The following is a 15,971-nucleotide window of genomic DNA, read 5'->3' as shown; positions in this document are numbered from 1 at the left end:
GACGAGGTTCTGAGTCTACAGCCCCTTGTCCACTCTGGGGAGAGTGTTAGGTTCTGAGTCTACAGCCCCTAGTCCACTCCAGGGAGAGTGTTGGGTTCTGAGTCTACAGCCCCTAGTCCACTCCGGGGAGAGTGTTAGGTTCTGAGTCTACAGCCCCTAGTCCACTCCGGGGAGGGTGTTAGGTTCTGAGTCTACAGCCCCTAGTCCACTCCGGGGAGAGTGTTGGGTTCTGAGTCTACAGCCCCTAGTCCACTCCAGGGAGAGTGTTGGGTTCTGAGTCTACAGCCCCTAGTCCACTCCGGGGAGAGTGTTGGGTTCTGAGTCTACAGCCCCTAGTCCACTCCGGGGAGAGTGTTAGGTTCTGAGTCTACAGCCCCTAGTCCACTCCGGGGAGGGTGTTAGGTTCTGAGTCTACAGCCCCTAGTCCACTCCGGGGAGAGTGTTGGGTTCTGAGTCTACAGCCCCTAGTCCACTCCAGGGAGGGTGTTAGGTTCTGAGTCTACAGCCCCTAGTCCACTCCGGGGAGGGTGTTAGGTTCTGAGTCTACAGCCCCTAGTCCACTCCGGGGAGAGTGTTGGGTTCTGAGTCTACAGCCCCTAGTCCACTCCGGGGAGGGTGTTAGGTTCTGAGTCTACAGCCCCTAGTCCACTCCGGGGAGAGTGTTAGGTTCTGAGTCTACAGCCCCTAGTCCACTCCGGGGAGGGTGTTAGGTTCTGAGTCTACAGCCCCTAGTCCACTCCGGGGAGAGTGTTGGGTTCTGAGTCTACAGCCCCTAGTCCACTCCAGGGAGAGTGTTGGGTTCTGAGTCTACAGCCCCTAGTCCACTCCTGGGAGGGTGTTGAGCAGAAAAAGCCGAGTGAGCGTGCTGTCTGGCCCTCTATGTTGCCAGGGCTCCTGTGCAGTTCCGAGTGGCCCTCCTCTCATTCCCTAGGGGAGCAGGGAACTTTGCTCCCAGCACCTGCTGGTGCCTGTATCCTGCCTCTTTGTAGGGTGGAGCCTGCTGCCTTTGTTTGTTCTCTGTGGGGCCTCTTAGGAATCAACTTTATGCCTGTGGGGAAAAGTGTTTGAAAGACTTTGAAAAGAGTGGAAATGGGTGATGGAGAAGGTGACAGAGGAAATGTCCTAAAGTAGTCGTCCAGGTGGGAATATTCCAGTGACTGAATCCAGGCTGGAGATCAGATTGCCATGATGAAGCTTTCTTTGGGATGTATTACGTGTAGCTGAGCTGAGTGTAATAGCAGCAGTAGCTTTAAAATCCTCTGTGCAGTGCCTCCAAAGTGAAGAAACTTGCCAAGTAGGAATCTTAAAATTCCCCTCACCCACTCTGAATCCTTAGATCCACACACAGTATCTTTCTGCTGATTCTTAAAGGCCTGAGCTTTGTCCTGTGTAGTGTTGGCTTGGGGCAGGGAGGAGGGTTGTTTTCCCGAACATGATAAGGAACTGAGCAGGGCAAAGTGGGAGCTCTGGCTGGTGATTGGTAGACAGGATGCCCTGGAATGCGGTTGGCCTGCAGCCCAGAATCCAGCACTTTGTATTTGTTTGTTTCTGGGAGACTGTGGTCTGGTGCTACTGTGACAGGAAGTGAGAAAGCTGGGAGTGGGGGAACGGAGAGGGGCGATGTCTTTGTGGTTCTCCTGTGAAATCTCTTTGTCCCTGGAGAGCAGCTCTGCTGCGGGGCTCTGCTGAGAAGAGAGCAGCCTTTGTGTGTCTAATGGGTCTCGGAGCACCTAGCTACTCCGAGGGATTAGGGAGTGTGAATTCTGACCGTGGCCTTTTGTATCTCAGCACTTGAGTTATATAAATGTCTCTTAGCATTGGGGATCTCACGGAGTTTTGTGTGTGCTACTATTATTTATAGATCTCTTGGATTTAATTAAGAAAGGAATTCTAGAAGGAGAGAGATGTTTATACAGTGTTTTTTTAATTGCATATGTTGCAGATATTTTGTTGGGTCTGAAAGTGACAAAACAGGCAATGCTGGGGCTTACCTTTCAGGTCTCATCGTTCTAATTGGCACCCCACTACATCCAGAGCTGGAGAAACCTATACATTCTTTGGTTTCAGTATTGAGAGGTACTGACAAGTCTCTGTTTGCACATAACTAGGGAATGGTTGGTAGTTTTCTGGGATTCTTTCCCCCTCTGTCTAGACTGAAATAGCACCATAGCACCTCTCTCTTCCCCTTTTCCTTCCCTTTTCCCCTGTTTTGTCTTTTCCTTGCCCTCCATTCCAGCTGTGAAACAGGCATCTCTTCTCTCATTTTGTGGACTGGGTGGCTGAGTCCTCAAACTTCTTGCCAAGCTGGCTCGTCCCTGAGCACCCACACACAAACGGCCTTTGATTGCCTTTGATTGCCGGAGGACAGCTGCCCTAGAGGCAGACTGCTAACATACCACTAGAACAATTCCTCCCCTCTGTTCTGGTGCTGGCGAGCACGACCTTCCCTGCTTCTAGTTCCTTCTGTTTCCAACCCCAGCTCTGATTTCTGCATTTGTTTTAGTGAGATGTCACATTAAATGTAAGAGCAGGGTTATTAGTGATTAGATTTTTCTTTCTTGAGGTGAGGGTGATGAGAGAATGTGGCATGTGGGCAGATTTCTAGAATGGGCCTTCCAGTGGAAAGGTAGATGATTGTGTACAAAGTAGTATAACTTGGGTCCCTCGCAGATTTCCTCCTGAATTCTTGTTCCTTGTAACGTGGGAAATCTGAGGGAGACTGCCAGCTATTCTTCCCCAGAACGAAGGTCCTGTTCTTTAAAGTGAAGGTAAGACCAAAGGTCTAGTAGCCTCCATCCACCCACCTCCCTTCCCCCTTCCCCAAAAGTTTACTTGTGGTTTACTTCTCAATTGGAGTTAGAATGATTTTAACCACAAGAAGCGTAGAAAGATCATACTCCTTTCACGCTATCAAGGAAAAAGAACACGGACTTGGAGTAGAAGCGATGTGTTTCCTATGCTTACTAGCTAGATGGCCTCAGGCAGGATACTGAATACTTCTGATACGTAGTTTAAAAGGGGGCCAACATTACCTCAGGTAGCTGAGATTACGTGTGATAATTTGTAGGGGGAGATTAATAATTAGCAACTCACAACTTTTCTTCCCCCGTAAGGTCAGATTTTCTTCTCTCTTAGGGAGAAACATTACCTTCAGCGCTCTGTCCTGTAGCTGAGATAGGACATTGACAGTTCCTTTGGTTTCCTCATAGACTCACACCTTCTCTCTGTTGCTTGTCTCAGAAAGGAGCTGTACTCTATATCTGATAGAAGGGGGTGGGGTGCCTTGTTGCTCTTTTCAGGGCTTCGAAGAAGCAGGACTGTGTAAATATGACTCAATTACAGGCTTTCAGCTTTTCCGAGTCATCGTCAAATGATGGGTAAAGAAATGGTGGGAATTCCATAGATGGAAAGTAAGGAGGGTTGGTGAAAAGCTGCCTCTTTAAAAAAGGAATGTGAGCTCAGTTGGGTGATCTCTAGTAAACCCTAAGGTCAAGCTTTTTCTCCATGCAATTTTTTTCTCTCGCCTAGGGTAGGGAAGGGTAGAAGATGTCCTAGTTAATGTTAGGATTTCTCTTTTCTGTCACAAGAATTAAACAGTACCTTTCCATTTCGGTTAGACTTTTTCTCATTTCCCGTTGTGTACCTACCTGACTTCTTTTTCTACCTCCTCTTGTAGGAAGGAGAAAGGCAATTGGCCTCTCCCCTTCCTCCAGTCTGATACCGCCCTGTTTTTTGCCCCTCCCTCTTATCTTTGTTTCCTTATCGGCTTCTCCCTAAAGCTCTGCTTTCTCCTTATAAGGCTAGGTGAGGTGCCTTTGGCAGGGTTGCTACAGGGATCCAGGTAAGTCACTTAGTGTGTCTCAGACTCTCAGGACCGAGAGAAAATTCTGTGTTATCTGTCCCAGTAGAGGGCCTTGGAGAAGCACGTGGGTAATGGGGGAGGAGGAGGCGGCGGCCTGGCCTGAGAGATCAGAAGGACTTGTTAGACCAGTCCTGCGTGTGTGTCATACATGCTCCAGAGAGAAGCAGGTTTTGTTTCTTTCCATACCCTTTCAGTCCTGGGCCCCCTCACTAGCGGGGAGCCACACCCTTCCTTTGCTTCAAAGCCAGTCCAGCATTTAGCCATTTTTAGTATGTTATGGTTTGGGGGTTTTCAGAATACTTAGTAGAGGAAAAGAGATCAAGAAGAATGTTCCATCTGGTTTCTGAATTTAGGGCTAAGATGGTGGAAGTGATTTTTTTTTTGTGTGTGTGTGAAGTCGAAACTTTAAATCCTGACAGGTAATTTTGATTTAGGATTATAAGATGAAGTAAGTTTAGGGTGTCCTGTTGACCTATAGAGATTGCCAGCTCCACTTCCATTTAACAAGTATTTTTTAAACTTGAATATACTTTCCTCCTTTTCTCCGAAACTCCCATCAGAATGGATCACTCTTTTCTAAGAGGAGGGTGATTTGCCAGATTCCCTTAATTCATCAGAGAGGTGCATGATGGACACAGTGAGATCCATTGTGGAAGTGAGATTTCTTCAGGCAGACTCTGGGTGCTGTTAAGTGGAGACGTGGGCCTAGTGTAAAGCAGATCCACAAGGGAAGTACAGAAACTGCTAACCACCTAAACAAGGCCCTTTCTGGAATATCAGTTTTGTAAGTCTGAGAAGTGCTCAGTTGAGATTGTGAAGTGAGTGAGCAGAGTCCTCTTTGGTCTTAGAGCAAATCATGTCTAGTTTCTTAGGGTTTAGTGCAGGAGGAGTGAGTCTTCCCAGTGAAGGGAGAAGGACGAAATTGCTCTCACTGAGCTTCGCATGGTGGAACATCAAGTGGTGGGTGGGGTACTTAGGCTTTGGACTCTGGTACTAGCACTCTTTGTGATAAGAAGCCATGGAAAAACTGTTAACAAAATATATTCTTTTGATTTAAAAGTAAAATGGCAATTTGTTCTGTGGTTGAACACGAATAATTGCTTTGAATTTTGAGGCAAATGTCAGTTAAGGCATATAGGTACCTTTTAGGTGTCTAGAGGACCTACCTTTCTTGGCTTGAATGTTATGTAATACAGTTCTGTAGTGTTACAGGTGCTATATTTTATTGATTGGTATTATTAGTACGAAGGGGCTCAGTGTGCTTTAAAAAAAGCCATTTAAAAATCCTTAAGATGACCCTGAAGAGACTTGCTTATTGCATTTAGGGAAAGGGCATAACTTTGTAACATTGATTTTGGTTTCATAATGTATAGATAGGAAAAAAGGAGGAAAGCTGATTTTTAGGCTGGTTACAGAATATAAAATTTCTATCCTAAGAACCCAAAGACTATTTTGTGGGGTTTAGAGTTCTCAGGACAAATAATTTTTCCTCTTTCCACGGAGGCTTGTTGCCTAATTCTGGTCATGTCTTGGATACACACATCTGAATTGCATGGAAGTAGGAGAGAGGTTCAGAGTCACTCAGCCTAAAGTTTCACGTATATTAGCCCCTTAAAGCTAACCTCTGAAAAGTAATTGAAATTGAAGCTTACAGGGATTATAATTTCTCCAAGATCACAGCTAGTTTTTGGCAGTCAGGACTTGAACCCCGGGTCTTTTGACCCCTAATCTGGACTTTTATTTGGTTTTTCCCATTGAGGCTAAAGAATTTCTGTAGTTTACAGGGCTGCTGTATGTAAATTGGAGAGGGGAGCATGTGGAGACATGTGGTTTCTTGAAAAGCTCTACCAACAACGCCAAGACTCCAGTCCCCTGTGTTGCTATTTCTAGTAGTAGTACTCGTATTAGTGACAATATTAATAGCTTTCTGTGTGTCAAGACATTTTTCTAAGCACTCCATGTGGATTGTCCCATTCAATCCTCTCAACCATCCTATGTATTTTATTTCTCCCATTTTACAAAAAAAGGAACCTGAAGTTCAGACAGATTGTGGAACTTTGCCCAAAGTCCATGTAGCTAAGAAGCTATGGAGTTGGGATTTGAACCCATCAGTCTGATTCCAAAGTCTGTATTCTTAACTGTTAAGAATTGTAACTCCAAATTACATTGCTACAGTCGGTTTACACAATTTACAGTAGAACAAATCATTCTAGGGACTGCTGTTGGCAAGTACTCTTTTTTTTTTTTTTTTTTTTTTGCCCTGCTGTCTGGTTTACATTGTCCAGCTGTTTGTCCCTTCTTGGTATTTGAATCAACTTAACTTCTTGTGGTTTGGAATATTTACAGAAGAGACTGCGTTTGTACTGTTGTCATTGCTTGGATGCGGGAGCCTTCCTGTAGACTGATAGGTCTATAGGACCTACGGCTTATTAAGAGTAAAACCAGTTATTCTCAGATAACCTCACCTTAAGGTAATAGCAAGGTCCGCTTTCTGTGCTCCCACCCCCCCCCCCAATCCACCCTTTCACTTTGGGAATTCCTTGGTCCTTTTTTAGTAAGAGCAAGTGTAATTCATTTAAAAATATTAAGTGGCAAACCTGGAAAGGTGTTGTGTTGGCCTGGACTCATAAGACCTTCCTGACTCTATCTGCCAAAGTCAGTTAATGGTTTGCAGATTGTGGTCTATAGCATGTGTGTGTACACGTACATACATACACATATATATGTAAGTATATGCATGTATATACACACACATATATACAGAGGGTGCCAAAAAATGTATACACATTTTAAGAAAGGAAAACTATGAAGATTGTAATACTCAATATATACCGATAACAAAAGATTAAACAAGTCACCTTTGACTTCTGCAGTGACAAGTGGTGCTGAGAGTGGTTCCCATAAGCGTCCACTTCTGATTACGGCGAACTTCTGCTTGCACAACGCTGACCAAAGTGTCCACTTGTAGACATTTTTTTGGCAACGCCGGTATATTTACGATGTGTGTGCATGGAGAAGGAGCTTTCCCTAAGTCTCTTAAGTTATGAGGCAGTTTACTGTAGCTTGCCTAACGGCTTCATTCTCTTCCTCCACATATGCTTTTTCCTCCTATGTATGTCCATTTTCCCACATATCTTATATGTAGACATGTGGATAATCCTTTAACTTAACGATAAGTGGAAACATTTTCTTTTCTCTTTTTTGTGTGATGTTTGGGGAAGAAAGCTCTCAAGGGTTGTAGGGGAGAGGAGCTGGACCACACATCTTATACTGCACTTGTAGTTTTTGGACTTGACAACGTGTAATAGAAAGAGAACACCGACTTTGGAATGGCATAGATCTGGGATTAAATTAAAAATTTGCTATTAACTGAGACCTTGGGTAATTTCTTCACCTAGGGCCTGTTTTCAGGTTTGCAATTAAACTTACTTCCTTAGGGTTGTTGTAACGAGTGCTAGGATAATGTTAGTTCTTTTCATCTTTGCTTTCTCCTTGGTAATAAACTGCAAAGGCCTCAAATAAGGACTCAAGAACTTACTATAGAAGATGTGTAATGCTGTGATGACTGCCAGGCACTAGAGAAGCACCCTGTGTCCCAGAAACACTGGTCTAGGTGGGACCTCTTAGTAAATAGAGTTGGAGTAGGGAAACCAGCTCATCTGCTTTTTAGGACCCAGTTATGCTCTTGATCCGGTTAATTTCATCTACTACACAAAATAGTTTTGGGCTGAGGCGTTACCATTAAGTAATGTAATTGGAAGAGAGAAACTGACTCTTGAAACAACTTAATACCTCACATTTGTATAACGTACATTATCTCACCTGATCCTTACAGCAACTGTGAGTTAGATGGGGCTGGTGGTATTGGCGTCTTCCGGATGGGAACATGGCAGGGACTTACTGCTATTGTTGGCTAGTGCCAGAGCCAGGACTGGGCCGGTCTTCTGAGTGCTAGTCTCTTCCTACACAGCCTCTGCTTCTGTCTTTCAGGCAGAAAATCTGCCCATGCTTTTAAGGCCTAGGCATCTGATCTCTTTCTATGTAACTGTGGTGTCCTCTTCTCCAAATTAGAGCCAGGTGGTCAGCTTTAAAGCCATGAAAATGTAGAAGACACTGCTTCCTGACCTCAAGCCCTGGATAATTTCCCGACTACCCTTCCTAAACCCTTATTGAATATAAGTTGTGAGGGCAAAAAGTGGCCGTTGATGGCTGGGTGACAGTTTCTCTGTGCTGCAGGGAGTGTTGTCACTGTGTGCCCCGTAGTAGTGGTAGTTTGAGCTTTTATTAGCAAAGAAAATTACAGGGCGGAGGCTGCCAGAGTGGTAACTGCAGTCCAGGCCCTGTTGAAACCCAGAACTGGAAGAATCCCTCCTGAACTCCGAGTCCGCTTGTGTGGAAGGTTCAGAGGTCATTGTACATAGCGGAAGAGGGCAAGTGCTTAAAATGAAGAAATGGAGATGAAAAGGGAGCAACATTTTTTTAATAAGGGTACTTACTAAAGACCTTTGAATTGCCCCTTGGAATGTAGGGTGGGAATATGAGAAAGTAACAATGGGCTTTGGACTGAAAGGAAGAACGGGAGTTGATAAGTGATTGTGGGAGCCCAGAGCTGGGGGTAGGAGGAATTTAGAGAAGTGCTACCATGTTCTTGGCTTTAGGGACTGGATCCACTGGAAGGAGTCTTAGTAATGGAGACTTAATTAAAGAGTTTATTGGCCACCTGCTTATCAGTTCTCTGGGTACTCTTTGCTTGCTGAACGCTGCGTATGCAGGTATACCTCGTTTAATGGCACTTCACAGATGTTGCGTTTTTCTCACAAATTGAAGGCAAGACCCTCTGCCAGCATAACGATTACTACTTGCTTTATTGCAGTGATCTGGGATGAACAGCAATATCTCCGAGGTATCCCTGTATGTAAGGCAGACAGGCCCAGGTGTCTGCTTGGTGGGGCTATGGGAGCGTGGGAAAGGGAACTGAAGCAAAAGGCTCAGCCTAGGCTAGTCACCACATGTCTTACCCACTACACTATTGCGCTGGTTTCTCAATGCTGCTCTGGGCATGCTGGGACTGGGCTGGGAGGTTTCTGCCTTAGGGGTGGGGAGGAGGGGGAGGGCATTCCAACAGCATGCCCCCCCCCCCATTTGGTTGTTGGGAACAGGGAGTAAGTCACTTTTTATCCATATTATAACCTCGTGGTTCTGTATATAAGTGCAAGTAGAGGAACCTCTGATATGACGGCAGAATACAGGTTTTAATGAAAGGTATACCCAAGGTCCAGGTATCTGAAAAGAGAAGAAAGTCCAAAGGGCATTTATCACATGAAGCAATTCCAAGTCATATTTTAAATGACTCCCTTCCATTCCCAGATTGTCTTTCTCCCGATACCTGCCATTGCTCTTCTTATTTTTTAATGTATTGGGTATATTTGATTTTCCTCTCATTTCCATTTTTCCTCCAAATATTTCTGCAGCTCTCTCCTTCCTGCTTCCTCCTTGCTGTGGTGGCTGGGATGCTTCTCCCATGATTTTTTGAATCTAGACTGGGCTGTTCTCTGTTAAACCAATCAGTTACGACCTCTTAACAGGTGTGTATGGAACTATGTTTATTAAGAATAAGAAAATTTAACTGTCGTTTTTCTTGACGGGTTGATGAGAGGGTGGGGAATAGGGGAGAGGATTTATTCTAAAACCTGCCTTTCAACATGGTATACTTTGGACTGGCCATGACGTCTGCCATAGGCAACTTGTAAGAGAGACATCCCGTTAAGTCCAATAATGCCTTTCCATTTACTAGCCAACTTGCAGTTTACGTAATAGGGTATGGTGAACTCTTTATTTCTATTTAACTCACTTATTGTATAAATAGTACACATAAGCCCTCTAGCTATTTTGATATTTACCCTGTGTTAGAATAAGTAAAGAGGTAAAAATATAGTCTGTTTAGAGCTTTTGCAGGATAACAGAGATATAGGAGGTTCCAGCCATTGATTGTCTAGAGGTTAGAATATGAACTACTACAGTTTCATAGTTTGGGCCTAATGTTCTTTTCCTACTTCGCAAAGAGCTGAAGGTCACTAAAAAGGGTGCCTTTTTACACATAGACTTTTTTGTGGTTCTGTCGCTTTCTTGTCTCCATTTGCCAAGGCACATATTTTGCCCTCAATATTGTAGTATGGTTTTGAAAAGTAGGAAGGCCCCTTCATGAATGTATTCCATGTGAGGGCCTTACGTTTTGTTTCCAGCCTTTGATGATGGGAACTTTTTTACTACTTCCGTTTCTTGTTGGCATTTTAATTTAGCATGTTCATTGAGTATAATTTGCCACTACTGCAGCAATGTCAGTGTTCAGATTTGGGAGAGATTAAGTAAGATCTGTACTGCCCCCTTTTCTCTAGAAGGGGCTTGTCCCCTGCAGGACAGTGAGTAGTTGTTTGTACTGTGGAGTTACAACTTTCATTGAGTTGACGCCATCAAAATTTTCCAGGAGGAAAATAGTATAATTTTTATCTCATGTCTTGACTACAGCCCTTAGCCACAGGCTCCCTCTCCTACCAACAGTGTAGAGCCGTGGATCTAACCGCACTTTCCTTCGTTTAAAGAGGGTAGTGGGCAAAGGAGGCTGCCTGAGCAGACATTGGTGATGGGCTCCCAGGCTTGGTGGTGGCGCGCTTTCTGCACTGCAGTAAAACCGTGAGAGGGCATCTTCGGCTCTGGGATTAATCATTCATCTGTCTCCTCTGACCTGTGACCTTTTCTCTCCTCTCTCTTACCTTCTCCCGGTAGTGTGAAGTGAGGGGGGCCTTCTCCCTCCTTCCTCCTCCCTCTGTGGTCCACCTTCCTTTTTACCCTGCCCTGCGGCGGCTCCGCCCCTTACCTTCATGGACGACTCAGAGGTGGAGTCGACCGCCAGCATCTTGGCCTCTGTGAAGGAACAAGAGGCCCAGTTTGAGAAGCTGACCCGGGCGCTGGAGGAGGAACGGCGCCACGTCTCGGCGCAACTGGAACGCGTCCGGGTCTCACCACAAGATGCCAACCCACTCATGGCCAACGGCACCCTCACCCGCCGGCATCAGGTAACCCCTCTATCCATCAGACCTGCAGGTAGGACTTTGTCATGGTCATAGAGAGGCTATGATCCTTCTTGGGTAACTACTTTCCTCACGGTGATGGGCTTGTCCAGAGCCCATGCTTTATGACGAACCTTTACAAGGGTAATAAATACTGATTAAGACATAGGGAATGTTGCTGCTGTGTTGAGTTGGGCAGACTCACCTCTAGAAGCATCCACTGGACTTCCTGTGTTGCTGCAGTGGGGTTTCGGGGTTGGGATGCCGTTCTGGTAAATGGTAGGTCATATACTTTGGAGCTGTACTCAGATTCCTTCTATTTTCTCTGATTTTTTTTCCCCCTTGCCATCAGAAATTCAGGAAAGTAAATGCCTGCTTAGTGGTTGGGGAGTTGGCCACCTTGTACTCTCAAGTCCAGTTCAGTCTCCCTCAGGGAACAGTCTGTACTTAGGTGTGGCAGTGACCGTCAGTTGTGTATGCTGCTCCATATTGTCCTTGTGCGCTGTGCAAGTCGTGTTGGAGGAAGGGATCGTTGTTGATTCTGTTGGTTAGGGCTGGAGAGGGAAGCGTCGTGCTGCTGTTTAACCCGAATAAGCACCAGAGCCAGTGGTCTCTGGGTCGGCTCACTCTGATGTGACTTGGGAGAGGTGGTGTTAGAAATGAGAAGTATCTTGTATTTCCTGTGGTTTCTCGAGTCTGACTTGGCTATGAGGTCATCTGTCTGAGGTGTGTGTGTGTGTGTGTGTGTGTGTGGTAGGCATTCCCTGATAGACTGCATCTTAAGAGAGCTCTGGTGGGAACTAAGAACAGTGCTCATGCTTCAATAGCTCTTTCTACTGATTACATTTTAATGATTTTGTAAGACAGAGAAAGTCCCTTATGCTGAGGAACTTGTTGAGTGAGAGGACAGTTCCAATTGGGGGATGATCAGGAGTTTGGAGGCAGTGTGTTTGCAATATTCCTAGGACTTTCATAGGAAGCAGAATAGAGGGTTAGGGATGAGAGGGACATACTGAAAAGAGGAGAGCAGAACTGCTCAGGCTTGGAGGTGGTGGGGAATTCCAGGGCTTAGTACATGCTTTCCCTCTCTCTTTCTCTTTTTATATTTAACTTCTGCTCAGCAATGAAACCACACCCTTCCTTCTTCCTGAAAGTAATGTTTAACTTCCTTTCTCTGCAGCCTTACACTATCTATGTAATGGGAGTTGGTGGGGGAGGAGTCTCCCAAGGTGGCTGGATCTCACTGTATTCCATTTGCAGAGGAGCAGTCAGATGTATTTTTATGTAGTATAATGTCAGTAGTATTTCCTGCTGTTTAAAACAACGTAAGGGTGACATTTTAAAAATATGTTCTATGGCTCTAATAATTGGTGATAAAGATGTTGACACATCTGTTTGCTCGAGGGCAGTTGGGGTACTTGTTTTCTTCCTACTTGGAAAGGGAGACTCATATCTGTTGTTTCTTTTGAAAGCTGCCTGGTATGGGAGTTTCCAATGGTAGTAGAGCATGACGATGTATGGAATAAGAACGAAGGCTTTTGGAAACCCCCCCAACCTAGCTGTTCGAACTTTCCTTATATTCTCCTGGCTTTCCAAAAAGACTGTTGGGGAACATATCTGAGTCTCTGCTCTTTACTCAACAAGTAGTTTTTGAGTGTCCATTATGTGCCAGGCACTGTTCAAGGCACTAGGGGTACATCATGGAACAGAACATCATTGACCCCCCCCCCAAAAAAAAATAAAAGAAACCATCTACCCTCATGGAGCTTACATTCTTATGTTCCAGAGACCCAGTCTGCCAGAGTTCCAGGTCTGATTCCAATTTTGCGGGAAGTGCTAAGACGAAGGAATGATGTGGTTCTTTTATAAGTACTGGCAGAAGGGCTCCAGGCCACAATCATCTTCTTGAAAGCCCTTTTCCTGTTTGGAAAAAAGATCGTTTGTGTTTGATAGAGCAAAGGAAGGCCACAAAATGAATTGTCTTCTTGTGGGCTGTATTTCAGAACGGCCGGTTTGTGGGCGATGCTGACCTTGAGCGACAGAAATTTCCAGATCTGAAACTCAACGGACCCCAGGTAATTCTTTTGGCTCACGGTTTGGGTTGTTTCGTTCCTATCTTCTTACTCCCCTGGCCTATAGAGCATATTGGTGTCTTGTAAAGTGCCTGACACATTATAAGTACTGGTTAATTAGTTTCTTTTATTTAGGAAAATAATAGAGTGGAACTTCAAAGTATATATGTAGTTTTATTGGAATGAATTTTAATGATCATTGATCCAGTGTTTGAGTTTGATCCCAAATTAATGTGTCCCTTTTCTAGAATGGATGTACTTTGCAGAAAAGCCTCCCTAAATCCTGACTGGTCTTGAGCCTTAGGCATTACCCGAAGACTAACATAGAACTAGTGAGAAGATGGCTCTTATTGGGATTTCCTGGTTCATCTTAAAAGTTCTTATTGGGTGAACTCTTCTGAAGAATCGCTCAGATGCAGCTGTAGCTGCAGCTGACACAGTTCGTGTTCACCGATGACCAGAACGGGGAAGTTCAACCTGCTGTCTGTCACGTGGGTGCTGATGTGGCTATAGTTAGCTCAGGTCATACTGGTTAGAACTGGGAAATTATTATATCTTCTGCCTTTTTGTACAAGTTCAAAAGATGGGGATAGTCACCTCTCTAAAACGCCTGGGGCCCATAGAAGATGCGTGAGATAATGCTTCTCATTGGGATGGATTGTGGATACATGGGGCTGAATAGTAACTCTTGGCTTTTTTCTCTTTTCCGTGTAGGATCACAGTCACCTTCTCTATAGCACCATCCCCAGGATGCAGGAGCCAGGGCAGATTGTGGAGACCTACACGGAGGAAGACCCTGAGGGAGCCATGTCTGTTGTCTCTGTGGAGACCTCGGATGATGGAACCACTCGGCGCACGGAGACCACAGTAAGCTAAGATGAATCTAAGGTCTGGGATGAGGGAGGACGTCTTATGGACTCTATTAGGGGAGGGCTTAAGCACTTGAGGATGAAGGGCCGCTGACCTGTAGTGAAAGCGTAAAGACAGTGATCTTTGTCCAGGCAGAAAGGATAGAAAAAATATGGGAAAATCTAATGGAATGGGGAGGAGAGAAGGTACATCAAGGTCTACAGTAGCGTCCCTTGTAGGCATACGAGGTCGGACAATTAAGTTTGCAAACTCATCCTAGAAAAAGCGCTCCATACCTCATTGCTGAATATCACTATGGTCACCTTTGAAGTACTCCCCTTGGGAAGCTATGCACCAATGCCAGCACCTAGTCCACCCTTCAAAGCAATTTTGGAACTCTTTCTGGAATGGCCATCAGAACTGTCATCATATTACCCTTGATGTCCTGAATGTCATCAAAATGTCTTCCGTTCAATATTTCCTTTATCTTCGGGTAAAGAAAGAAGTCACTGGGGGCCAGATCAGGTGAGTAGTGAGTGTGTTCCAATACAGTTATTTGTTTACTGGCTAAAAACTCCCTCACAGACGGTGCCGTGTGAGCTGGTGCATTGTCGTGATGCAAGAGCCATGAATTGCTGGCGAAAAGTTCAGGTCGTCTAACTTTTACACGCAGCCTTTTCAGCACTTCCAAATAGTACACTTCGTTAAGTGTTTGTCCAGTTGATATAAATTCATAATGAACAATCCCTCTGATATCAAAAAGGGTTAGCAACATTATTGCAACAAGTTCGCGAACTTAATTGTCAGCCCTCGTAGCGAATGCTAGGGTGATTTTCCTGCTTGGGGACTTCCTATAAGATGGAGAGTAGGGTGGATGGTAGTTGTAAGGCATTTCTAAGTAAAGTGAGCTGGAGGTAGGAGTTTGTTTCTTTTCTTAGAGGAGGCTAGAATTGAAGCTTACATTACTCATTTCATTCATTTTTCTTTTTTCTTACTTGAAGGTCAAGAAAGTAGTGAAGACCGTGACAACACGGACAGTACAGCCAGTCCCCATGGGACCAGATGGGCTGCCTGTGGATGCCACGTCAGTTTCTAACAACTACATTCAGACGCTGGGTCGTGACTTCCGTAAAAATGGCAATGGGGGCCCTGGCCCCTATGTGGGGCAAGCAGGCACTGCTACCCTTCCCAGGAACTTCCACTACCCTCCTGATGGATACAGCCGCCACTATGAAGATGGTTACCCAAGTAGCAGTGACAACTATGGCAGCCTGTCCCGGGTGACCCGCATTGAGGAGCGGTATCGGCCCAGCATGGAAGGTTACCGGGCACCGAGTAGACAGGATGTCTATGGGCCCCAGCCCCAGGTTCGGGTAGGTGGCAGCAGCGTGGATCTGCATCGTTTTCATCCAGAGCCTTATGGTCTCGAGGACGACCAGCGGAGCATGGGCTACGAAGACCTGGATTATGGCATGATGTCTGAATATGGCACTGCCCGCCGGACTGGGACACCCTCTGACCCTCGCAGGCGCCTCAGGTAGGCAAGAAAAGGGGAAGGAAAAGGGCCTTTTCAACATAGGGAAAAGAAGTAGGTCTTCGCTCTTCTAAGTGCTTTTTAGGATCAGAGACACTTATGGCCCCCTCTCCTTTGTCTTTCCTTGTGGAAGCCCACCTTGTTCTTCCCTTTTCTGATTTTACTAAATAGCGATTTGTCTTTTTAATCTCTTTTTTCATTATAAAAGTTATACATTCTAATTACAGAAAATGACTTGTGATGGTTATTGGTCTCTGTCCTGAAAAGTGTCCTTTGCTTCTAATGCCAAGAGTTCCAGTTATTTCTGCCTAAGATCTGACCCCTTCCTGGTACCCAGGGTAGTGAAATACTCGTTCCTGTGGATTTCTTCAGCTTCTGGTTTGGTATTAAGAACAGAGTTAAGGGTTTTAGGCTTTCGGGGCTGGAATAGACATATAAGAACATTCCCTGTGGTGGTTTTAATTTCAAGATAAAAACAAACCTTGATCTCACAAAAGCCCTGACCCTTTGCCCTTAGGTTCTTTCATTTGATTATAAAGTGAAATGAGTGTGGCTTCCTTCAAGGGTGGTGTACTGTTGACGCTGAG

The 15,971-nt window shown here is 45.2% G+C and overlaps 1 protein-coding gene across 8 annotated transcripts in view; it reads left to right on the top strand.

Annotated features, from left to right (window-relative positions):
* The window catches only part of CTNND1 (catenin delta 1), a 44,911-nt gene that overhangs the window by 11,951 nt on the left and 16,989 nt on the right, over positions 1–15,971 (top strand). For 5 of the 8 annotated variants that reach the window (XM_081064603.1, XM_081064601.1, XM_081064600.1 and 2 more), the window contains exons 2-6: positions 9,334–9,447; positions 10,646–10,935; positions 12,933–13,004; positions 13,716–13,868; positions 14,852–15,387. In XM_081064603.1, the coding sequence (XP_080920729.1) occupies positions 10,741–10,935; positions 12,933–13,004; positions 13,716–13,868; positions 14,852–15,387 (956 nt within the window). In that variant the 5' untranslated portion in view covers positions 9,334–9,447; positions 10,646–10,740. The remainder of the gene's footprint in view (positions 1–9,333; positions 9,448–10,645; positions 10,936–12,932; positions 13,005–13,715; positions 13,869–14,851; positions 15,388–15,971) is intronic. The other 3 variants (XM_081064605.1, XM_081064604.1, XM_081064602.1) reach the window with 2 other exon arrangements.

The sequence above is a fragment of the Rhinolophus hipposideros genome (genome assembly GCF_964194185.1).
Source record: "Rhinolophus hipposideros genome assembly, chromosome: 10".
NCBI lineage: Eukaryota > Metazoa > Chordata > Mammalia > Chiroptera > Rhinolophidae > Rhinolophus > Rhinolophus hipposideros.
This window is presented reverse-complemented; position numbering and strand designations above follow the sequence as displayed.